Below are 26101 nucleotides of genomic sequence, written 5' to 3'. Positions count from 1 at the left end.
AGAGAGAGAGAGAGAGAGAGAGAGAGAGAGAGAGATTAGATTCTAAAGTGTCTAGTGTTTTAGTTTAATATCGAGTTCTTTTTTTAAAATTTTTTTGTAAAGAACTTGATAATAACTGTAGGAACACAATTTGCAGCCCAAGCCCAAAATGTATAGGATCTTGGCCCAGTGAGCCCAGTACAATAAATTTGTAGAGAGTGGGTCAAAGAACTAGGCTTTAGTGAATTGGACAACGGCTAATATGGATGAACTCCTTGTTCGAGGAGGCAAGTGCTCATATAAATCAAGTAAACAGAGTATAAGTGCAATTGTGATTGCTACAGTGTTCTTTCTCTATTTTTCGATCCCCTTCCTCTAAGGTCTCTATTCTCATTTATACTATATCTCTTTCTTCACCTGTACCCTACTCGTGGATAGTTGATGGCTTAGACTGATACTTGTCCCATCAGCCACCTCTAGAAGTCTTTGGAGGATGGTTATAAGGCTGGAAAAGTACTGTTCAGAGGTCACTTTCTCATTAATGCGGCTAGGGAATTAGCTACAGAGCATTCAATGCTGTGGTAGCAGTTTTCCCTTAGATATTTTTAGGTTCCCATCTTTCTTGTACGTTTATGATGCATGTCCCTATCACTAAAGCTTCTTGGAAGGTCACTTTGATCATTAGGATCTATACTCAATCTGCGTTTAGCTTATCCGAGGAGATATTCCTCCTCGAATTCGGACTTCTCACGCTCTCGGCCAAAGCCCAAAACCCAATTGTATGATTTAGGTCCATGACCCCACAATAGCCCCTCAAAACTCCGGTTTTTTCCTCTCATCCGAGGAGAAAGTTGGGGTTTTGAATTCTTTAAGAGTTAATTCTACTTGATCCCTTGATTTACACCCATGGGAGTGCCGTTTTACACACCCCATATTTGTACTGTAAATTGCTCCTTTTAGAGCTACCAATTTGAGGAGTTGGTTATGATCTTGGGTTTGTCTTGACACTTTAGTGAGAAACAAATAGATAGCATAGAATGTTAACTTCCCCACATCATTTGGTCCGATGACCAAGGCATGACTGAGGCTCAGTTTAAACACTTGTAGAGTTGTCATAGAGTGTTAACTTCCCTCATCATCTGGTCTGAGGACCGAGGCATGATTGAGTTTCTGTTTAAACACTTGTAAAGATGCCCTTGAGTGTTAACATCCCCTTAGCATCTGGTCTGAGGATCGAGGCATGATTGAGTTTCCGTTTAAACACTTGTAGAGTTGTCATGAAGTGTTAACTTCCCTCATCATCTGGTCCGAGGATCGAGGCATGATTGAGTTTTCATTTAAACACTTGTAAAGATGCCCTTAAGTGTTAAATTCCCCTTAGCATCTGGTCTGAGGACTACAGGCATGACTAAGTTTGAGTTTAAGCACTTGGAAGATGCCATTGAGTGTTGACTTCCCTCATCATCTGGTTCGAGGACCGAGGCATGATTGAGTTTGAGTTTAAACACTTGGAAGATGCCATTGAGTGTTAACTTCCCTCATCATCTGGTTCAAGGACCGAGGCATGGTTGAGATTGAGTTTAAACACTTGGAAGATGCCATTGAGTGTTAACTTCCCCAAAGCAGGAGGTCCGAAGGGCCCGACATAGCTAAGGTTCTGTTTAACCCCTTCAAAAGATGTCAGTGTGTGTTAATTTCCCCAAAGCAAAAGGTCCGAGGGACCCAACATAGCTGAGATTCTGTTTAACCACTTCAAAAGATGTCAGTGTGTATTAATTTCCCCAAAGCAAGAGGTCCAAGGGACCCGACATAGCTGAGGTTCTGTTTAACCACTTCAAAAGATGTTAGTGTGTATTAATTTCCCCAAAGCAGGAGGTCCAAGGGACCCAACATAGCTGATGTTCTATTTAACCACTTCAAAAGATGTCAGTGTGTGTTAATTTCCCCAAAGCAGGAGGTCCGAGGGACCCGATATAGCTGAGGTTCTGTTTAACCACTTCAAAAGATGTTAGTGTGTGTTAATTTCCCCTAAGTAGAAGGTCTGAGGGACCCGACATAGCTAAGGTTCTGTTTAACCACTTCAAAAGATGTTAGTGTATGTTAATTTCCCCAAAACAGGAGGTCCGAAAGACCCGACATAGCTGAGGTTCTATTCGAACACTTATAGAAAGATTAGAAGATATCAATATATACCTTCCAGAACTAGCCCCACTACGGAGCCCCTTTGATTTGCTACACCATCAACATATACCTTCCAAAATAAAGGTTCTTACAGGGAAATTGTGCCAACCGATTCTTCATCCATGCTCTTTGTTGCTGCCACTTCCTCTAATGGAGGTTCAGTGAACTTGGCCACCAGATTCACGAGGACTTAGCCCTTGATAGAGGTACGAGGCATGTGCTTGATCTTAAAAGCCCCTAGAACTATGATCGTACCATACTTAACCGTTGCACTCACTATTACACAAGCTTTTCTCACAGACGGCGCCAATTGTAGGGACACGATTTGCAGCCCAAGCCTAAAATGTATGGAATCTTAGCCTAGTGAGCCCAATACAATAAATTTGTAGAGAGTGGGTCAAAGAACTAGACTTTAGTGAATTGGACAACGGCTAATATGGATGAACTCCTTGTCCGAGGAGGCAAGTGCTCACATAAATCAAGTAAACAGAGTACAAGTGCAATTGTGATTGCTACAATGTTCTTTCTCTGTTTTTTGATCCCCTTCCTCTAAGGTCTCTATTCTCATTTATACTACATCTCTTCCTTCACCTTTACCCTACATGTGGATAGTTGATGGTTTAGGTTGATACTTGTCCCATCAGCCTCCTCTAGAAGTCTTTGGAGGATGGTTATAAGGCTGGAAAAGTACTGTTTAGATGTCACTTCCTCAATAATGTGGCCAGGTAATTATCTACAGAGCATTCAATGCTGTGGTAGTTGTTTTCCCTTAGATATTTTTGGGTTCCCATCTTTCTTGTACGTTTATGATACACGTCCCTATCACTAGAGCTTCTTGGAAGGTCACTTTGATCATTAGGATCTATACCCGATTTGCGTTTAGCTTATCTGAAGAGATATTCCTCCTTGAATTCGGACTTCTCACACTCTCGGCCAAAGCCCCATGCTCTTGGCCAAAGCTCAAAACTTAATTGTATGATTTGGGTCCATGACCCCACAATAACAATATTGAGACTTCTCACGCTCTCGGCCAAAACCCCATGCGCTCGGCCAAAGCCCAAAACCCAATTGTATGATTTGGGTCCATGATCCCACAATAACAATATTGAGATTCATTTTTAAAATATTGTATAGAACATAACATTACTAATATCGTGTTCCACATGACCTTTTTTACTCAAAAAAGCTACATCAACCACTATACTAGCAAATTCAAATTCTAAAACATGAATACTTTACTAAATATGTTAAAAAGATGGTTATATTAGAGTACTAGCATTGGGGTATAAAAACTCCACAATTGCTATTTTAGCAACTAACAAGCGAAAAAAACACACATGCAGGGTGGGTATGTATTTTTTTTTACTGTAGCTTAGGATGTAAATAAAACATATTGTTTTATTTAAAAATATCTCCTCTTCTCTCCCACTCCTCTCTCTCTCCTTTGAATTGTTTATATTATTTAATATTGTAGTTTATATTATTTTAATAAGTTGTATGTAAAAATAGAAATTGAGATGTTGGATGAGTTATAAAATGTGTGATAAAATAGATAAAGTAGTTTTTTTTTTTTAGACTTTACCAGTTAAGCTAACTGGAACCTACGATGAAGTAATTTTTTATGTTAAAATAAAAACTAGTATATATCCCTAGATAATTTTTTTTTTCCTTTGAAAAATAGAAGGCATAAATGTACTTTTAATCTCTACATTTTGCACTTTTTCAATTTTGGTCCCTACATTTTATTTTTACCACTTTTAGTCCATAAACCAATTAACGTGTGACATTTAAGTCCTTACGGTTAGCCAACTAACGGGAAAAGCTGAGGTGGCAGACGAAACATCCTATTAGCTGACGTGGCGGTGATGTGGCACTAATGTGGCGATTAAAATATTATTAAAAAATATTATTTGGCATTTTTATGCCACGTCAGCATTTTAATTTTTTATAAAAAGCCATGTCAGACAATTTAAACCAAAAAAGAAAATAAATTAAAAAACATTTTTTTTTTTTTTTTTTTTTTTTTTTTTTTAGTTTTTCGTAAGAATTGAAGTTGTTCTTCATGTTCTTCCTAAATCCATGAAATAAACCAATCTCTAGCAAACCCCAAATCCAAATCCAGCAACCAAATCTACTCCATCAAATCCAGAAAAACAAGAAATAAATCCAAGAAACCAAACCAAACCATAATAAATCGAAGAAATAGACCCATAAACCCAGTAACCAATTCAATCTCTAGCAAACCCATAAACCCAGAATTTTTCTTCAGAAACAAACACACAAAAAAAACCCATAAAAACAAACAACTCCACGTTCTGAATCTAACCCAACTAGTTCGTGCTTCAAAAGCCACAACTTGCTTACTCTGTACCCAACAATCGCCCAAAATTCTTAGCAAATCAACGTCCACGATCGACCTCCTCTCCCTTCCAAAATTTCAATCTCTTCGTATAAATCCCCTCCCTCCAATCCCATTTCTGTCACACATTCTCAAAATTTCAAATCAAAATCCAATTCATAGTTTCAATCTCTGAAACCCTAACCCTAATTCTTGAACTCCAATGGCTCGTACCAAGCAAACCGCTCGCAAATCCACTGGTGGCAAGGCACCGAGGAAGCAGTTGGCCACCAAGGCTGCTCGGAAATCCGCTCCGGCCATCGGAGGAGTGAAGAAGCCCCACAGGTTCAAGCCAGGGACCGTTGCTCTCCGTGAGATCCGAAAGTGCTAGAAGAGTGGTCAGAATGAGATCATTTTGGGAAAGTAAGTAGGGTTTTCATCTGTAATACTAATTTGATAATTGAACCAAAGAAAGAAAAGACATTAAAGAAACAAAAAACAAAGCCAAAAAAAGTATGTTTAGTTGCCTAAGAAACTATCAATTGTACCCAAGGATAGAAAAGAAACTCAGAAACAGACAAAGAAATAAGAACCGTGAAAATCATCCATGAACATGCACAGTTGTACCGTTAACATTGTACAAGACCCTTTCTTTTCTTTTTCCTTCCTTTTTTTTTTTTTTTGAGAAGAAAGAATCATTCTTATTTCACTAATTTAGGAACAAACATCAGGATCAACTAGGTTTTTAACAAACAATGGAACTTTCTTAAATCTGAAACACAATGTGTGAATAGTATTTTTTTTCCCCTGATAGATCAATCAACAGATTTTTTTTTTTTGTGTGTGTGTGTGGGGGGGGGGGGGGGGGTGGTGTATATTTCATTTAAATAAAGTAAAATTTGTTTGCTAAACAAAATTCTCATTAATTAATCAATGTACAAGCCTCTGGTTTATACATCCTAATTCAGAGCATAACAAACTTACAACTAAGCTCCCTCCTGTATGCTAATTCATTGTAGAAATCTATCTCAGATAATAAATAAAAGGGAGTTAAATCACAAAAAATAAAACATGTAAATACGTACATGAATTAGCATACCAATTTTTTTTGAATAAGCATAATCACTGGCGGAGCCAGAGGGGGGCGAGGGGGGCACCTGCCCCCCCTGACTTCTCCTAAAAAATTTTAGTAATAGTAGTCTAAAGTTACATTATGAAATGGAGGAAAAAAAAATTGAAAAAAAGGACTTCTACTTGGTTGAAAGTTACCAAATCATTGCTTTTGTCTTGTCCTACTGCAACTTGCACCTATTTCACTATTTTTTATTTTTTATTTTATATCATTATTTACACTATTTTTAATATTTATGATACTTTTCACAGCATTTTATTCTTGAATGATGCTAAAGATATTAGAAATTTTACTACTTATATCTTACAAATTGGCATGTCACCAATCACAAAAAATAATTTCTAACATTTATTCATTATATTTTTTAAGTAACACTAATCACATTCTTACTCCATCAGTTTATAAATTTTTTAGTAGCTATGAATGGGTTATTTTTGTTTATTTATTTTAATAATATGAAATATATTCATATTTGCTTACAACTGTTTATTTATTTTGTTATTATTGTTGGTTAATATTTTTTAGATTAATTTCACTTTTAATATCATCTTTTAATTTTGCCCCCTCTAGACTAAAATTCTGCTTCCGCCACTGAGCATAATTACCAGATGACCGAAAATTTGAATAAACATAATTTTTTCTAAGTGTCTTGCTATATCAGCGCACTGAAAGTTTGGGTTCCAAACACGTAGTCTCAGACACAACTAGGCAAATATAAATTAATTTAAAAAAAAAAAAATAGAGAAATGGTGAAGGTGGAGGGGTAGAGTAATGGACTAATGGCCCATGCACACGCAGAGGTGGTAGAGTCTGGATTTTAGACTTTTAGTCCATATGGTGCATGATTCAAATAAAATGTTGAAAGCCAAACTAATTAATATCAGTAAGAAGTTCTTAATTAATTACAAGAAATATTTGATTGACATAGAAAAAAATAATGTGAATATAAATTATATATATATATATATATATTTATTTTTGTACTTGGTGTTAGAGTTGGTATTTTATTTTTATTATAGAAAGGAGTTGATACTTAGTATAAGCATTGTTATTATACTAATGGTACTTCATACTTTAAGATGAAAATAAATATATATTTGAAACAGTAAAAGATAAAAATAAAAATAATCAATATGTGGCTTACGAAGTTAATAGATTAACCTAAATATAAAATATTCAAACAAGTCATTTCATTTAAACAATTTCAATTTTTCTGTTGAAATTGTGTTTTAAAAACATAATTTAAAGAAATATATTAGATCTTCAATAGCTTCATAATAATCATGCTAATTTAAATAATTATTTTAAGCTAGAATGCAAAAACACCCCTTTAGAATTTCAATTTATTTTTTATAACTTCTTAAGATTCCCATATCTACTCAATCGACTCTAAGACTAATTTTTGTTAACTTCAATGGGCAAAAAATTATGCGACTATCACATGACCACTTTAAAAAGACCTATCAATTGATTTACTATATGTGATGGTCACATGATTTTTCTGTCCATAAATGCTAATGGCCTAGAAGTAAGCGCTAGAGGTAAATTTGCGGATATGAAAACTCTATATTTAAAAAGAAGAATTATAACTTGAAGGAGTGTTTTTGCAACTAACCCAAAACCTAGAAGATGTTTTTGCAGTTATGCTATTATTTTATTAAAGAAATGTAAAATTTCAAATTAATCGATTGTCTTGATTTCTAGTTGGAACAAGTTTGACTCCAAATATATTTGAAATTATCTTACTTTAACCTATTATGTAGCAACAGAATAAACTAATCATGTGTAATTTTAGTCACATAAATTTTTTAAAAGCATTCACATTGGTAGAGTCATAAATTTAGCAATTTGGTACTACAAAAAGTTACTTTATCTATTTTACCTTCTCACTTTACAAAACATCCAACATCAGTAGTTTTATTTTAGCTTTCAACTCAATAAAATAATATATCCATTATAATAAAATAATATATTTACTACAATAAACAACAATCACAACTACTGCCATTGCCAAAGCCACTGCAACTGCAACCGCCCCCGCCACATAATAGCAAATAATTTGAACACACTACTGAAATTATTTTTTTCTCTTTCCTAAAATAATTTTTCTTCTCACCAATATTAGTTAGTAATAACCTACCATTTAAGATTTATTATGAAAATATTGTGGTAGCATTTCTTAATTTTAATTTATTATTATTTTTATATTATTTTTCCCTTTATCTCTTTATTTGCTTTCATCCATACATGATTCTTTCTTTTCTTCTTTTCTTTTTTCCTCCATTTTTCACCTCCACACATGTATTTTTACTCTTCACTCTCCTCCACACACGTATACTTCCTTATCTTCACTCTATCTTCATTTTTTCATTTTTGTATTTCTACTTCAGCTCTCTCTCTCTCTGTCTCTCTCTCTGTCTCTCTCTCTCTCTCTGAGATCTGCGGATAACAAAGGTTAGAGAGAGTTATACTTTTAAATCGACATTCATCATTTCGCCACGTCTACTCCACCGCCACTCGTCTTCCTCCTACCGCTGCCTAGATGGTTCAGATTTGTTGTCTTTTTTTTTTTTTTTTCTTTTTCTTTTTTATCGTTTTGATTTGATTAGTTTTAAGATTGTGATTTGAGTTTGTATTTTAATTGTGATTAACAAGGTCAACACTAGGCAGGCGAGTCAGGCTAGTGAGGCAAGGTGGAGGAAGAGAAAAAATCTGAGTGCAAGACACGAAGAGTGGAAAAGTGAAGAGTGGGAAGAGAGGAGCAACTAGCACAAATGAGAAAGGAGGAAAAAAATTAAAATATTTTGACCAATGTGAAATATAAAATAATATATATATTTATATATTTATTTTTGAGTTATAGTGTACGACTATCTTTAGCTGTGCACCGTAACTGATAAGCTATGTAGCACGGGTGCGTTTCGGGACTCGGGTGCGGGTGCGGGTGCGGGTGCGGGACTCGGCAATTTTTGAAAAAGGTGGGTGCGGGTGCGGCGAGACTCGGCGATTAAAAAATTATTAAAAATATTTTTATTTATATTTTTAATATATTGCTAAGCATACTTTTTTACATTATACAAACATATACCAAATTTAAGAGAAATAGACAATAGTAGATAATAACTAAAACATGATGTTCATAAATTAAACACAACCCACAAGATTGAAACTAAAACATTCATGATGTTCGGAAATTAGAATAGAACTCGCAAATTTGAAACTAAAAAAAAATAAAAGATAATCAACAAGACAATCAAATACTAGCATCATCATCAACATCAAGATCAATAGCTTCACTTCGAACTTCACTTTCACTAATAGTAACACTAGTGTTAGCATTTCCAATAACCATAGCCTCCAACTCTGGCTCATCAAGTGTAAGGGCTGCATTCTCAAGAATGTCAGCTCCTCCATGTATGTCGCTCTCATTCTAAGAGTCTCCTGCAATATCCCACATCTTTGTTGATGTATTTACGTACTCCTCATTACGCCTTGACAAGAGTCGAAGATTAGAATGCACATAGACCAAATCTTCAGCGCGTGCAAGAGCCATTTTGTTTCTTTTTAGGGAATGAATGAATTTGTATGTGCTCCAATTCCTCTCAGCACATGAGGATGAACAAGGTTGTCCAAGAAGTTTAAAGGCAAGGGATTGAAGAGTTGGAAATGCGGAGCCATGGTATTGCCACCAAACCAAAGGTAGTAAGTCCCACCTATCTGTCAAGGCATCTGGTGAAGGAAACCTCCCTCCTGAAAATGAAGCAAACTCACACTTCACCGCCTTTAATTCACTCTCATCTTCAAAGTATCGATCCAAACACTTACTCCTTTCCATAGAAATTTCATGATCCCAATGTGGCGAGATGCGTTTTGGATTCTCCGAAAGCCATTCAATGGAGTAATACCTAGTTAAAGAGTAAAAAACAAATATAGATGAAACGTGTGTTTTACTAGAAGAGGGAGCTAAGGAAAATAGAAAATAAATGTACTTACTTAGGATTTCAGGAATGAGCCAAGCAATGTAGTGGTGTACAATTTTTAGTCCATTGATCAATGAGTATATCATACACCACACTCCAAAATGAGTTATACTCATCATCTTCCAAGCCTTCGTGCCAATATATTGCTGTCTTCACCTTCTCTATCATTGAATCCCACATCTCATACACAAGATGAAGACAAGACTTATCTGTGTCGGCTACTCGTAGCATATCATAAATAGGTGCTGTGAATTCAAGGATATAGTCAACTTTATCCCACCAAAGATCACTTAGAATCATATCTTTCACCTTTACAGCTTTTCCAACATCATCCTCCCTATAAGAAGCCCATTGCTCACTAATAGCCATGGCTTGAAGGCATCTTTTTATCAACTTCAGCCTTTTCAGCATTACAACAATTGAAGCAAATCTAGTATCAGCAACTTGGAGCAATTTTAATGGACTAAATTCATTAAACATTGCCAACCTCATTGAATGGTTCATAATAAAAACACGTATGAAAGATGCATCATCAGCAATACGTGTAATCCAACTACATTCCTCATATGTAACTTCATTCTTTTCAGTGTTTTTTGCTGCACAAATATTCTTCAAAGCTAGATTGAGAGTGTGGACAACACAGGGTGTCCAAAATATTTTAGGATACTCACCTTCAATAAGAGCTCCAGCAGATTTTATCACATTAGCATTATCAGTGATGACTTGGACAACTTTTTCATGTCCAATCTCTTTTATAGCATCCTTCAACACCCTAGCAATATAATGTTTGTCTTTGAACTCACCTGACCCATCAATTGCCTTTACAAACATCGGACCCCCATATGATACAGCCATAATATTAATAAGAGGCCTCCTTTGTGGATCTGACCATCCATCAGAAACTATGCTTACACCATTTTCAAGCCAAGAATCCTTAATTGGTTTCAAGAGTCTTTCAACATGAACTCTTTCTTTTTGCAAAAGTGTTGTTCTCAAGGCATTATATCCAGGAGGAACATAACCTGGGATGTTATGGGTAGCAGCATATGCATAGGAATTACGATAATATGGGTTCCTTGCAAAGTTAAATGGAAGCCCACCAGTGTAAAACATCCTAGCAATTCTACTATCCAATTCATACCTAGTAGTATTCTGGAATGCTTTCTCAATAGGAGAAATCCCAGCCACCTTTCTCCTCTTACCATCAACCGGATTTGTACTATCACTCCCTTCCTGTCTCTGAAATGGGGAAATAGGTATAGGCCCACGGCCTGGGATAGGTGGGGGTAAGGGAATTCGACTTCTCTGTTCACTCTCTAACTTATCCTTCTCAACTTGATCATGCATTCGCTACATTTCCAACCTATGGCTTGGTGTCACATTAGGACATGCTTTAATACCCTTATTAGCAATTTTTAATAAATGAGCCTTAACCCTATAATAGGATCCCAAATAAACCACACCACAATAGTTGCACTTAAAGTATGTGTTTCCCCCTTTTTTAACGGTAGCACCCGGTGGTTTTTCTACTTTAGTCACATACTGCCAAAAAGGACATTCAGCATTTGGCACTTCTTGAGATGAAGTTTCTATGCTAGTAACTTCATCCATTGCAAATTCAATAGATTCAATTTAACCTACAAATAATAACTATTAAGTATTAAGTATTAACTAAATAAATTAATAATAAATCAAACCCAAGTTCTCAGATTCACAAAACAGATTCACAATGAGTAATAAGTACTAACTTAACTATTAAGTATTAACTAAATAAAACTAAGATTGAAAACTAAGAGTCTAAGATTCACAAATCAGTATCACAGATTCACAAATCACAAATCATTGAAATCAAAGATCAAACTAAGATTGAAAGGTACCTGAGTTAAGAATGCGTGAGAGAGAGTTGAAGAAAGAATGAGCTGAAGAACAGAGTCACAGCAAGCAGCCAAGCAGAGACAGAGGCAGAGATCAGAGCACAGAGAGAGTGAGACGGAATGAGAGAGAGGCAGAGAACTAATGAGAGTGAGAGACGAGTGAGCCTTCAGTACGGTTTAGTATTTTGCTTAAACGGTGCGTTCTGTGCCTTTTTTTTTTTTTTTATAAATTTCGGCTTGAATTGGCCGTTTCAACGGTTTCAGCCGATATCTGCCGATACGGCCCGAGTCGGCGCGAGTCGGCTAAAAAATTGAAATTGCCACGTGGCATGACTCGGTCGGACGCGGCTGGATGCGGGGGTAGCGGCGTCCCTCGCACGTCGCCGCGTCCGACGCGGGTACGGCACCTCCAGTGCCGCGTCCATGCTTCATAGCTGATAAGCCAAAATTTTTTGCCTTCGCTTTCTATAATTGTTAGGAACTTTCTATAGTTTAGTTCTATAATTGTTTGAAAGTTTCTATAGTCTGTCTATCCTTCGTTCTAATCTCTCCTAAAACTCCAAATAGTTTCGTTTCCACCTATTTTGTGTAGAAGAGAATTATTCAACTGTTAAATCCTTAACCGTAATTAATAACTACTTCTCATACATCACCCACCATGACCATGACCACTAGTCTCTTCTTCTTCTTCTTCATTTCCCTCCTCTCTCTCTCCTCTGCCTCTCACCACCCCCTTGTCCATTCTTCCTCCAACACCACACCCACCACTACTTCGATCCAACAAGTCTGTAAAGCCACTCGCTTCCCTGACAAATGCGTGAGCTCCTTATCCAAATCCAAACAACTCCCTCCAAACACAACTCCTCTCCAGTTTGTCTACTCATCAATCTCTGTCTCCTCTCACAATCTCCGTAAAGCTCTATCAATGGTGAAGTCCATCCTAGCCTCCTCCGCAAGTAATAAATACCGCACAATCACCGCGACCAACTGTCTCGAATATCTCCACATTTCACAGTACTGGATCTCTATTACCACCAATGACGCTCTCCCCCGTGGCAACCTTAAAAACGCTAGAATTTGGATGGGCGCTTCTCTTCTTAGCCAATACGACTGCTGGTCAGCTCTCAGTAGAGCAAACGACACGAGGTTGACGAACGAGACGATGTCGTTTTTGGAGTCGTTAACAAACTTGACAAGCAACGCACTGAGCCTGTTGTTTTCGTACGAAAATTTCGGAAATGACACCGCTTCGTGGGTTCTGCCGAGGACCGAGCGTGACGGGTTTTGGGAGGCGCTGAAGAGGTCTGGTGGTGGTGGTGGTGGATTTAAAGGTGGGGTCCCAGCGGGCTTGAAGGCGGACGTGACGGTGAGTAAGGACGGAAGTAGTGGGTCTTATAAGACGGTGCAGGAGGCGGTTAACGCGGCGCCGGAGAAGGGCGGTGGAAAGAGGTTTGTGATAAGAATAAAGGAAGGGGTGTATGAGGAGACGGTGAAAGTTCCGTTGGCGAAGAAGAATGTGGTGTTTTTAGGAGATGGAATGGGTAAAACGGTCATTACCAGGTCTTTGAATGTGGGCCAGCCTAGGATTACTACCTCTACCAGTGCTACAGTTGGTAGGTTATGTTTTACATTCACTAGGTCTTTGAATTGAATTTGGGTTTTACAGTACACTAGCTATCTGTTCTAATGTTTTATTTGGGGCTGGCTGGGGCAGCTGTTCTTGGCGATGGATTCATGGCTAGTGGTCTCACAATCTAGAACACAGCCGGTCCTAATGCCCACCAAGCAGTAGCCTTCAGATCAAGCAGTGATTTATCTGTCATTGAAAACTGTGAATTCCTAGGCAATCAGAATACGCTTTTTGCTCAGTCACTCCGCCAATTCTACAAATCATGCCGCATTCAAGGAAATGTGGATTTTATTTTTGGAGGCTCAGCGTCTTTTTTCCAAGACTGCCACATCTTACTCGCTCCTCGCCAAGTTGATCCAGAAAAAGGCGAGAGTAATACCGTTACTGCACATGGCAGACTAGATCCTGCACAATCAACAGGTTTTGTTTTTCAAAATTGTTTGATTAATGGCACCGAGGAATATGTGAAATTGTACCATAGCAATCCCAAAGTACACAAGAATTTCTTGGGGAGGCCGTGGAAGGAGTACTCCAGGACAGTTTTCATACAGTGCAACTTAGTAGCTCTTATTTCACCACTAGGCTGGCTGCCATGGAGTGGTGATTTTGCTTTGAAAACGCTTTATTATGGGGAATCTGGGAATTCTGGACCGGGTTTTACTCCGTCCCAAAGGGTAACTTGGAGTAACCAACTTCCTGCACAACACATTGACACATATTCCGTTGCAAATTTCATTCAAGGAGATCAGTGGATTCCACCATCCAAATAATTAACTAGTCATAACTCATGAGAGAGAGTAGTTTCGACTCCTAAGCTCTATTTGTCATACAAATTTTGTTCCTAGCTAGAGTACTTGGAACTAAATATTATTGAAATATTCTGAAATTTTGCCTAAGTTTTTTGATAGGTGCATTCTTTGCAACATATGATCCTCATATAAGCTAACCCCTCCTCGGTGTAGTGGCATCTATGAATTGCAATTGTTTTCGGTCTTTGTATATTCATTGTGTAATTTTAGTATTTTTTTTTTCGTGGACTCTATTATGTAGCCACTAACTACTTCTCATAAATTTGATAATTGGGAATTTAATGAGGATTGGCGGAGAGTACTTTCTACTTTTGGGTAGAAAATATACACAGAAGGGAAATTTGGTAAAGGTGTTGGTGAAAGTTAATTGTAAATTATGAGAATTACGGTTAAGGGAGAGGTGAGTAGAAGAGAAAAATAGAGAGATAGGAGAGATGAAAGAAAATAAGGTTTAGGATTTTATTGATGAGGCCCTACCTTAGCATATAATTATCTTAAAATTTATAGCATGATTACAAAAAGAGAATAAATTTAACAAGAACGGGGTGTAAATCCTTTGGTTTACACCCGCCAATATGGACATACCACATTAACTTTTTGCTTAAGATTCATTGTAAAATCAATACATTCTAATACACTTAATAACATCTTAAAAAAAAAAAAAAAAAAAAAAAACCTATTTCACGTTTTCAAACCTGATGTGAAAGAGAATCCCTAAAATCTCATCTCCCTCCTCAGCTCCTGTGTCTCCCATTGCAAATCTCACCGGACCTTCGTTCTCCGGCACATCAATTCGCCGGCATCACTACTTCAAGGTCTGTTTTGCTATATTTGTTATTGGGTCTTACTAGGTGACGAAAGTGTGTTTGCATGTTTTGACTGTATGGGTTTGCACAGTAACATAGAATTTTGTTTTTTGTTCCGTAGTTAACGAAGTAGGCAAGGACCGTGTTTTTTGTTCCATAGTTAACAAAGTAGGTGATGAAAGTGTGTTTTTGTTCCATAGAATCCTGCCTTTTATTGATAGTCGCTGGAATCTTGTTTTTTGTTCCATATTTTGAAATATTGATAGTTGCTGTTAACATAGGATCTTGTCTTTTACGAAGTTCCAATGTGTAATTGAATAGGGTTAATGATGTAATTCAATTAGTATCAGTTTGTTCCAAGAAATCTCAGCAGCATTCGCTTGAGCCAATGATTGGGAAATCTCGAAATCCATTTGGAAGAAAGATGAAATCAAGAAAAATTAAAATTTGGCAATTTATTATTGGATGTGTAAAACAAGGGTTTTACACCCCGTTCTTATCAAATTCAGACTCTTACAAAAATACTGTTATTAACTAGCATGATCGCCACAAACGCTTAACACTCATCACACCTCTAGATTTTATTGTAATTGGAAAATATATTAATCCCAAATTATAATGGATGCAAATTATTAACTTTTTTCCAAAAAAAAAAAAAAAGAGACTCTGAGCACACACGTGAGTCTCAGAGGCTAGTTAAGGATAATTCGCTTTGTTTAAGGATAACAGTGTTCAATACAGTTTTGGAGAAAAATAATATCCATTATTTTATTTTTTCAATTAATGAATTGTGAATCCTTGAACGTTGCTTTGATATTTTTTTACAAATTCAAGCAAAAAAAAGATCCATGTTTTAGATATTTTTATTCCTAAAAGTTTGCTTATTATTTAAAAGCAAATTTTTCCATAATTTTATCTTTAAAGAAAATAGGGAAAAAAAAAATAAAACACACATTTTAGGTTTTTACCCAAGTATTTTTATTCTAAAAATTTTGGCTATTATTTAGAAGCAATTTTCTCCATGATTTTATAATTTCATCTTAAATAAAAAAATTAAAAATTAAAAAAAAATAAAAACTCTATGTTTTAGGTCTTTACCCCTAAAAGTTAGTCTATTATTTAAAAGTAGATTTCTCCACAATTTTTAAATCTTATCCTTAAAGATAACTTCACCCAGTATCATTTTTATTTTTGCAAGTTTACGTATATATCAATTACTTACAGAATCATCAAATGTGCAATGAAAGGCACAACAAAGGACAATATTAAATTTCATATGGTAGTATATTTACAAAAAATGTTCTTTAACAATTATTTGATAGATTGACTAGCACTTTGCTCACTCGAATTCATCCAATATGTCTATTATGCAATAATAGGAAGAAGAGAAAGCACCACTTAGAACACATACACTAAAATAATGAGTCAAACCCAATAACCACAAAAAAAGAAAAAGAAAAAAAAAAAAAAGACAAATATATATCATTCTCACTCTTTTAAAATTACTCATTAATTACAGAAAATATTAAACACTCATCAAATTGACCAAATAAAAGAAAAGAAAAGATTAAAAAATAAAAGAAAATATAAGATAAGATGAGATCAGATAATAATATGGAAAGGATAATGATAACAAAGTAAGGAAACCAAATATAAACCAAATCTCTCTCTCTCTCTCTATATATATATATATATATATATCTAAAAGTTGAAGCGTAATATTTATTGTTGCTACACTTCCGTTGAGACACATCGGCGGCCACATCATCTACCAATTCCCCATTTCTCTCCACTAAAATTGCAACCCAATAAGTTCTCTTTTACCTTTTCATCTCTCCACTACTCTCAACCTTAATGTCACTCTTTATTTATCTCTTCCTCTTCATTTTATTTTGACTATTCTTATCCCCATCTTGCTACTATAAATATAACATTTTCTCTCCCATTCTATACATATTTCTCACATGAAAAAATGTGATTATTTCTCTCTCTCTCTCATGTTTATTTTGGTATGAATTTTTTATTTTTTGTATCTCTAATTTAGATTGATGTATTTATGAATTCTTTAGAATTTTATTTTAGGTTGCAATTTGCTTTTATGTTATTAAGTTATTATCTTTTTCTTTTTTCCTTTTCTATGATTGTTAAATGTTATTCTATTGCATATAAATATAGTTTACAAAAAAATATAATATTATTCTATTATATATCATAACTTGGATAATTTGGTGTTTGACTTATGACTATATTTTTATTTTGATGTTTCCTTTTCTCATTTTATTTTCTATTTCTCTCTCTAAAAAGGTGATTACTCTCTCTCTCTCTCTCTCTCTCTCTCTCTATCTCTCTCTCTCTCTCTCTATATATATATATATATATATACACACACACATTAATTATTCATTTTTGATGAATCATCGTATTTTTGTATATAATACTATTTTGGGTTAATATGATTTGGTAGTGTGTTTGATTTTTTAACTTTTAGGTCACAACTCTTCTCTCTCCCTATTTTAACTTTTGTTTTATTTATTTATTTATTTTTTTGACATAATACTTAGTTATTTTGGAAGTGAGATTTTCAATTTTTACCAAAATACAATGTTGGCTATGTATTTGAATGTGTCTATCAACTATTAAATTAACCGCCCAAGATGAATATGTATAGACAATATTTTAATTTTAACTTTTCATTGATTTATTATTTAGTTATAACATCAAAATTAAAGTAAATGAATATGTAAAGTTAAAATTGCCTAAGATGAATTGTAAAGTCAATATCTTTATATATTTAATATTTTCAAAAAATTAAAAGTAAAAAATAAATAATAAAAAGAATAATGATGTGGCTAATAATATGACGGATGAAAAGACTCAACAGGAGCGAAATAACAAAAATGCGATATGAAGATCCAGTTAAAGGCAATTAAATCTTAATAAATAAAAGTATATGTAGTCAAAAAAATAATTTCAATCATGTTCTCTTTATGTTTTTATACAAATTATTTTCTTTCATTTCGATAGTTAAAGTGTTCAATTTTAGATATAAAGTCTACTTTTTTCCTACATATTATTTTAAATATTAAATTTATAATATGGTATAGTCTCTTAGGAATGTCTAAGAAATATTTAGTTCCAATCTCATGTATCTATATTATTAAACAAAATTCAACCAATAGTTCGTAGCTACTCCTACAATAAGAAAAATTATAAATATAATAATCTCTTTTTAAGATAATGAAAATTTTGAATAATATATTTGAAACTCAAATAGTTTAGTTGTACAGGAAAAACAAATTGAGAAAATATAACGCACGATAACATAATTTATCAAAATATAGACCACCTAAAAAATGAATAATATCAATCAAATAAATCCAAATAATAAAATGATGATATATTTTTTGAGGTAATAAATGAAAAATAATTTTAGAAATTGTTTAAATTTTTGGGAGAACAAATTATTTTGATAAAAACAATTAAATGAACATTAACAAAAGAAATCAATAGTGAATTTTTCTTTTAAAAAAATCCACCAAAAGGGAAAACAAAATAAAAGAATAGATCTAAAAAAAAAACATAAATAGAGAGAGTATAAGCCTGTTTTTTGGTAGGCCGTAAAACATGGGGATGGATGGAGAGGAGTAAATGGAGTAGTAAAAAATTTATAAAGAAAATAAGATGGGGGAGGAAGGGTTGCCAAAAAGAATAGGGTTAGAGTGAGAAATAATTATGAAGGAAGAATGGTGAAAATGAGAAGTGGAAGGTTAATCAAAATGTAAGGGAAGAATATATATAAGAGGACACAGAGAGAATTGAATAAGGCAATAGAGAATGACTTTGACAAGGAAAAAACAAAAAAGAGGAAAATTTCTTGAAAATATGGTTGATGATGTGGCATAACAAGAGGCTTGGAAAAGTAAATGTGATGCTTCCATCAATTAATAAGATGTGGTGTAGATTTATTCTTCATATTTTTTTTGTCTTTATTTTATAATGTTTTTTATTTTTATTTTACAAAGATAGAAGAGCTCTCTTTATCAAGAATTTTGTAATTCAACTTATACGATTATACCACATGGTGTTTCCAATCTAAACATCAAGGATTTAAATCTCTCCTCCCATTGTAACTATTGAATTAAATTTTTTTTAAAAAAAACTCTTTTATTTTTTGTCTTTCTCTACATATAACTAGAGCAACAATGACATGACTCACATGAGGTATATTATAATTTCTTCTATTATTTTAAATTTCTCACATAAAATATTTTACATGGCAAGGAATATCTATATGACATGATATCTTCCATTTGAACGAAGATATCAATTTGTAAATATTTTGCGCATTTTTCTATCGTAAATTTTCTTTTTAAAACTTTTTAAGCTCAAAAAACATTGATAGAATATGAAAGATGTTATTTCTATTGATCCCAGATGGGTTGTGATTTTACTTTGGCTCGATGGGATTTGGTTATGAGGATTTCCTCTATTTTTTTTTTTTCATAGGGATTTCGTTTTTAGTTTTGTGCATTTTATTTGAGCATAATGGGTCAGATAGTCACATGTGAGTAGCATGGGTCTCATTTTGGTAGATAGGTCATGTGGCAATTAAAATTTAGACACTTCAGCTACATCAATTAATCTATGAATAAAATGCTTGCAAGTAGTTCACATTATTTGCCGCGTAAGTATTTTCATAAGTTCATAAGTAAAATAACAGTAGAAACTAGATTGACTATAAGTTAAAAAATATAAAAACTAAATTCAACGCTTACAAAATGTGATAACCAAATTGAATGTACCCGCATAATACAATGATAAAATTAAAAGGTATTTCTGCCTATAATTATCATCTCACCACTCACCAAATTTTTTGTTTTTGATTTGGCCTTTTCCCTTTCCTTTTCCTTCAAAACTAATTCAAAAAAAAAAAAAAAAAATTACTGATTCAAAATTTTGCTAAAATTTGATAAAAGAAAAAAAAAAAATAGTTCGACTTGATCATGCTCAAATTTGTGTTCAAAGAAAACACTTGTTAATTGTGAAAATTAAATGAACTTTGTGACTTAAGAAAAACATTTCATAACACTAACGAGAACCAAATTGGTCACATGTTTTACTTTGGATAAAATATTTTGGGTTCAATTCTATCTAATTTTGTTATGTCTATCTCACATAATAGTAAAGCTCACTAATTAAATTTATAATTAATGAAATCTACTATTCATGTAAGATAATAGAGTACACATTTTCACTCTCGTAGTGTTTTATAATTTTCACTAACTTTCTTGTTAGTAATTTAGTTCACTAGTCTGCATTACTTTTAGTGTAATTACTTAGTTGTGATGCCCCAATTTTATTTATTATATTTTAGATAAAAAAAAATTGGATATTTGGAAAAGTTGCGTTGATGCAATCAATGCTGAGATGGATACAGCTTCGTGGGAAATTACAGTCCTGGTGGTGGATGCAAAAGAGTTGGCAATGTCTTTTGTTAAGTTGTAATTTCTAACAGCCACTATCTTTGTAAATGGGCTGTAAAATGTATAGGGCCTGTTTGGTACATGGGTTTAAAAACTGAAAATTGTTGTTTGAAAATATTTGTGGAAATACGTGTGAGTAAAAAAATGTGTGGAAATGCGTAAAATGCTGTTTAAAAACTAATAATGATTGTTTGGAAACACAAACCAAACACCCCCATAACTTTTGTGTTTTCCTTTGCTTTTATTCCTCCTGCTGAATTTCCTTTCTTGGCAAAACGATTTTTTCTGTTCTTTTGATTCTGTTAAATAATACTCTGGTTTATTTATTTAAAACAAGTAATCAACTAATTTACTCACTTTGTGGGGGCAACCTTGTTACCACTTTCATCTAAATTTGGTTTGCATATTTTGTAATTCAAACCCAGAACAAAAGAAAAATAGATTCATAGTAACTGAAACAACAAAATTCACAACATGAAGTATGAAGAGCAGGACAAAAATGTAATAGAAAAAAGACTAACAAAGTAATGACTAACATAGATTCTAATACAATTAGAGTGACTTACATACAAAGAGGTTGTGCTATTTATAGGCCTGGATTTGACTCGTATAAGACGTTGGCTAACTACAATTGGTTACAGCCTAATTAACACAATCTGTCATTTAACAGTTTCTAATTTACTCACTTGTGGGGGCAACCTTATTACCAGTTCCATCTAACCTTAGTTTTCATAATTTGTAATTCAAATCCAGAACACAAGATAAATACATTCACAGTAACTTAAAAAACAAAATTCACAATATCAGGTAAACTTGGGGAAGATGGTGTTATAAATTGGATTCCTTCTAAGACAGGTCAGTGCACTTGTAGTTCAACTTGGAATAAGATTTGTACAACTTGGATGAAAGGTGCAAAATGGTAAGGTTGCCTGATGACATTTCTAGCATATGCATTCATCAATATGTTGCCTGTTAATTATAGACTCTCCTCTAGATACAGAGGTGCTAACTGGGAATATCAGGGAGACGTGTGTTTCTGCAGAAGCCAAATCAAGAGTAGAAACCATCTGTTTTTGTGTTATTTTTTCACTAGGATTTTGGCAACAAGTTTCAAAATTGTGTTCTTTCACTAGGAGATCAAGGGAAGAAGATTTAGAATGAAGCTATGTAAGATTCCTTGGGCTGCTACAATCCACCACATATGGCTGCAAAGAAACACAAGGATTCATAATGGCAATTTCCAGATCGGAGGCATTTTCAACCCATTAAAGTTGATGTTAGAAGGAGGGTTATTTTTGTTAAAAAGGAGAAGAATTGCATCTCTTTTAATCAAAGTTACATTTTGAAGCAAGAAAGCAAATCAATCAAAAAGCTTGTTGGCAATTGCCATGCTATACAATCTACTTTCTTTGAACAATCTAATTTCCAATATCATCTAAATTGAATTTTCGGATTTTGCATTTCAAATCCATAACTAAAGTTGAATAGGTTCACAGTAACTTAAATTCACAGCATCACAAGAATAAATATTCTAGAAATTAGCTTAAGATTGTGTCCTGCTTACAATCATAATACCTAGGGGATCAAACCTGTGGTCTGGTGCCATCACTATAAATGGAATGCCTGATAAGCTACAGCAGGCTCCATCCAAAAGCTTGTTGGTAATTAACATGGTTCACTAATTTATATATTATATGGACTAAAAACAAGTAGTCACGGTGGTTGAGGAAATAGGCAAATAGCTAAGGAAGAGAAACTTCAAAGCATTCAAGTGGAGGGAGATTTAAAAAATTTGCACTCAGAAATTGCAGTCCTGGAGGCGGATGCAAAGGAATTAGCAAGGTCTTTTGTAAGTTGTAATTTCTAATAGCTCACTGTCATTGTAAATGGGCTGTAAAATTTACATCTTTTGTGTTTTCCTTGGCTTTTCTTCCTTCTGCTGTTATTTCTGCTGGGAGGAAAGATTTTTTGTTCTTCTGATTCAGTTAAATAATATTCTGATTTATCTCTTTATATGTATCCAAAACAGAAACCCAAGTAGTCAATTAATTCAAATCCAGAGCATGAGATAAATAGATTTGCAGTAACTGAAACAACAAAATTCTAAAAATCAAGTAAACCATGGGGAGGAAGGTGTTATGAATTGGATTCCTTCTGAGACAGGTCAGTACACTCGTAGTTCAACTTGGAATGAGATTTTTACAAGAAAACCCTAGGATGAATGGCAAAAAATGGCTTGGTTGCCTGATGATATTCCTAGCATTCATTTATCAATATGTAGCCTGTTAATGATAGACTATCCACTCTATACAGAGTTGCTAACTAGGGATAAGAGGGAGACGTGTGTTTTCTGCAGAAGCCAAATTACGAGTAGAAACCATATGCTTAAGTGTTTTCAGTAGGACATAATGGCAACAAGTTTTCAAATTGTGTTCTTTCACTAGGAGATTAAGGGAAGAAGGTTCCAAATGAATCTATGTAAGATTGCTTGGGCTGCTACAATCTACCATATATGAAAGAATGACAAGGATTCGTGGTGGCACTATCAAGATAGAAGGCATTTTCAAGCCATTAGAGAAGATGTTAGAAGGATGGTTGGTTTTTGTTAAAAAGAAGAACAAATTACATCTGCTTTAGACTTTAGTCCAGAGTTTCATGTTCAAGCAAGAAAGCAAATCAATCCAACAGCTTGTTGGCAATTAGCAAGCTACACTAATTTGCTATTCTTTTACAGTTCTCTTTGAATAATTTACAGATCAATATCATCTAAACTGCATTTTCAGATTTTGTTTCAAATCCAGAACATAAGATAAATAGAGTCACAGTTGCTTAAATTCACAGCATCACAACCATTAACATTCTAGAATTTAGTTTAAGACCGTCTTTGCTTACAAACCAGAATGCCCAATTGTATTTGGGCACCATAGAAGTCAGGGACTTCAATTAAGCCAATGGTCTTAGAGAAATCAAAGTACAATGGTACCTAGAAGAAAAGAAGGCTTGAAAAGTTGTACATAAGTAGATAAGCTAATAAAGGATAGTAGGTGTAACCCATATTGATCGAGAATAAAAAAGAGGGTTGTTCTTACCGAATGGAAGGCGTTGGATAACCCTCTGTGCCATGTTAAACACTCCCACATCATGGCCTCCATATGCCACTCCTGGGTACCTTTGCCACTCCCAATTGTCATCTGTGAAGTAGATGCAATTACTTCTGCAAAGGATAGTGCTTGTAGGAATGCACCAGGAATTGCCTTCACCAACAAAAACAGCAATATCTTCCAAGTCTGTCACTTCCTCCCAAGCCAATGCACCAAAGTTGAGCTTGTAGACCAAAAAATATATAGTCTCGTGCCTCATCTTGGAAGGAATATGAAATCCGTAACGAAAAATCCCGTAAAGATTCTCCGATGTCTCCACCAAATATAGTTTTTGGGGAATGCCTACTTCTTCTTCGCTTGGTTGGGGCGCAATAACTTGTAGCTCAGCTGCCAGAGGAGCATCAAGTTCAAGGCGCACCAGCTTGCCGTTGTCACAAAGTGCATATATTTGATCATTAAAACATGCAACATCATTGAATTTCAAATTGTCTGGATTGGTAACAATAGCCCACTGACCTTGTCCTCTTCTATTCAAAGCCGCTCCTTCTCCTCCTCTTTCGAAAGCAACCCTAGCAAAAGGTAAGCAGTTCTCAGGGCCAAAAATTGCAATGACAAGTAATGATGAGTCCTGGGAAGGGTCCTTTAAAAGAATGAATTTGTGTACAAGGCGAAACCACTCTTCTGTAGCAGCCAGTGTTCGAATCGTGTTTGATGGTGGAAGAGCAATTTGTACTCTTTTAATAAGGTGCAGAAGGTGGGTTTCATAATCAGGACCCAAGGTTACAACCCAACCATGTGGAGATCCCCAACAGCGTTTTCCTTGGACTTCAAATAATTGTAATTGATAACGATCATTGTCGCAGAGACTGAAGAAATGTCGCATGTCTGTGGAAAGTGTTTCGGAAAGCATCAGCCAAGGAAGCTGAGGCCTTCTACTGATGCTCAAACAAACAGATCGCCATGTTCGGGAAACCCCTGCAGCCGCTATAAAATCTCTGAAAGTATGTAGTCGATTTACAATTTCACGAATGACTTCTGGGGGGAATTCGGACCGGACATTGGAGACTAACCCAATATTCAACCAAAAACATTCTGCATATCTTCTGATATTGTTGGAGGTCACAAGAGAAGTGGAAGAAGAAGAAGAAGAACGATTAACTAACTAGAAATCTTTCCAACCGTAGTTTGATGTTAGATATAAGTGATGAATCAGTCAGGATAAGAATCACAATTACTGGAGATTCACTAATGACAAAAGATGAAGTGCTAGTTAAGATCGTTACGAAAACTCAAACAAAGACAAGTCATTTTCAGCATGAGCAGGGGACAGAAATGTGAGGACCAACACCGTTACAAACAGAGTTAATCGAAAACTTGAAGTAGAAATGACATAACCACGAGTGAGAGTGATGAAGAGAGCTACTTGAAAATACACAAAAACCTTAAAGACGTTGAGGATTGTAGTAGTACTAACCGACCTTGCCATGGAGCTAGCTAGGAGAAGAAACTAACTGATTATAAAATTGAAGCTTAAAATCGAATCGGACAGGAATATTATCTATTCTATCAGAAATGGAAGAAGAAGAAGGGGCTGCTAGCTAGGATTGTGAAGCTTTTGAGTGGTCTGAACAAATCAAGAAATGTTTTACTCTTTTTATTATGTTTGGGGATTGGTGGAGTAACTGCATACTAAAGTTTTTAGATTAGCTTGGCTGATACCCACAATAGTAAGGGATCTTCCACAAAGTTGGGCCGTTTACACTGTAGTATATGCAAAGATTATTCCTTTATTAAGAAAGGTACATTCCCTCAAATATTAAGAAGGGTATAGAATAAAATTAATAAAGGAAGATTAGACTTCTTTATTAGGCTTTATTTGTGGTTGGTATTTGGTAACATTATTTTTTTATTATTGTCAACAAATTATTGTCCTGTGTTGTATTTGACTCCGCTACTGTCTTATTTTTTGCTTTCTGCTTTGTCTTTGGCTGTCCACTCTCACTGCTGGTTCCTTGCTCTATCTGACCATCTTGCTTGCCTTTGATTTTGGTTTTATTGGTTGGTCGTGTATTTTGCTTTTCTCGGGTTTCTAGGTTTGCTTTGGGAATTTTTCTTGGTTCTTTTAGGCTGAGAATGAAGAAGATATTGTAGGAGAGGCAAGTGACGCATAGGTAAGGAAAGACAGAGACAAAACAGACAAGACAACAAAGTGAGAACCGAGAAGAAAGGAATTTCAGAGGCTGATGGACTGATGGGGTTCACTGTTGGAAAAAATATCTAAGAGCATCTCTAGTCCAGCAGTCTAGGCAAATTTTTGCTTGGTTGGAGAGGAAACAATATATTTTACCTTTTACTTATCTACTTTTTCAAATACATTTTTCAACAGATTTTCTATTTCATTCTCTATCTCATTTAAATATTATTTTTTCATTCATTATTTATTATTTTTTTAACAACTACACATCTTCCAACATTTTTTTATTCAACACCTTGATTATTATAATAGAAAACAAATTTTGAAAAATGAACAGTAGCTCATCGGACCTAATGAGCTACTGTTCATTAGCAAAAAAAAAATCAAGTTTACCGAGTCTGTTGGAGCACTACTGGAGCATAAACAGTGCACATTTTCTCCAAATTTTAGCTAATATACCCAAAAACCAATACTCCTGGAGATGCTCTAATCAGGTGAGATGGTCGTGAGGACTTTTCTCTCACATCACATGTGAACCCACACGTATAGGTCCATATGCTGAGAAAAATAGTCTGTAGCTAAAAATTGCAAAAA

General features: G+C 34.6%; 2 protein-coding genes and 1 pseudogene across 2 annotated transcripts; 1 reads left to right on the top strand and 2 right to left on the bottom strand.

The window, feature by feature from the left end:
• Nucleotides 1–9060: 9060 nt before the first annotated feature.
• On the bottom strand, nt 9061–10957 carry LOC126691366 (uncharacterized). Its single transcript, XM_050386415.1, has 2 exons — nt 9699–10957; nt 9061–9535 (listed from the first exon to the last, which is right to left on the bottom strand). The coding sequence occupies exons 1-2, from the start codon at nt 10955–10957 to the stop codon at nt 9061–9063; spliced, it is 1734 nt and encodes a 577-aa protein (XP_050242372.1).
• A 1191-nt stretch (nt 10958–12148) lies between these two features.
• Nucleotides 12149–13909, top strand: LOC126691365 (probable pectinesterase/pectinesterase inhibitor 51; annotated as a pseudogene).
• Nucleotides 13910–23041: 9132 nt separating this feature from the next.
• On the bottom strand, nt 23042–24948 carry LOC126693367 (putative F-box protein At5g60060). Its single transcript, XM_050389322.1, has 2 exons — nt 23302–24948; nt 23042–23195 (listed from the first exon to the last, which is right to left on the bottom strand). The coding sequence occupies exons 1-2, from the start codon at nt 24221–24223 to the stop codon at nt 23179–23181; spliced, it is 939 nt and encodes a 312-aa protein (XP_050245279.1). The 5' UTR covers nt 24224–24948; the 3' UTR covers nt 23042–23178.
• Nucleotides 24949–26101: the final 1153 nt, after the last annotated feature.

Source organism: Quercus robur, chromosome 7 (genome assembly GCF_932294415.1).
Source record: "Quercus robur chromosome 7, dhQueRobu3.1, whole genome shotgun sequence".
NCBI classification, from domain to species: Eukaryota; Viridiplantae; Streptophyta; class Magnoliopsida; order Fagales; family Fagaceae; genus Quercus; species Quercus robur.
The sequence above is the reverse complement of the archived record's forward strand: the minus strand, read 5'-3'. Positions and strand labels throughout refer to the sequence as shown.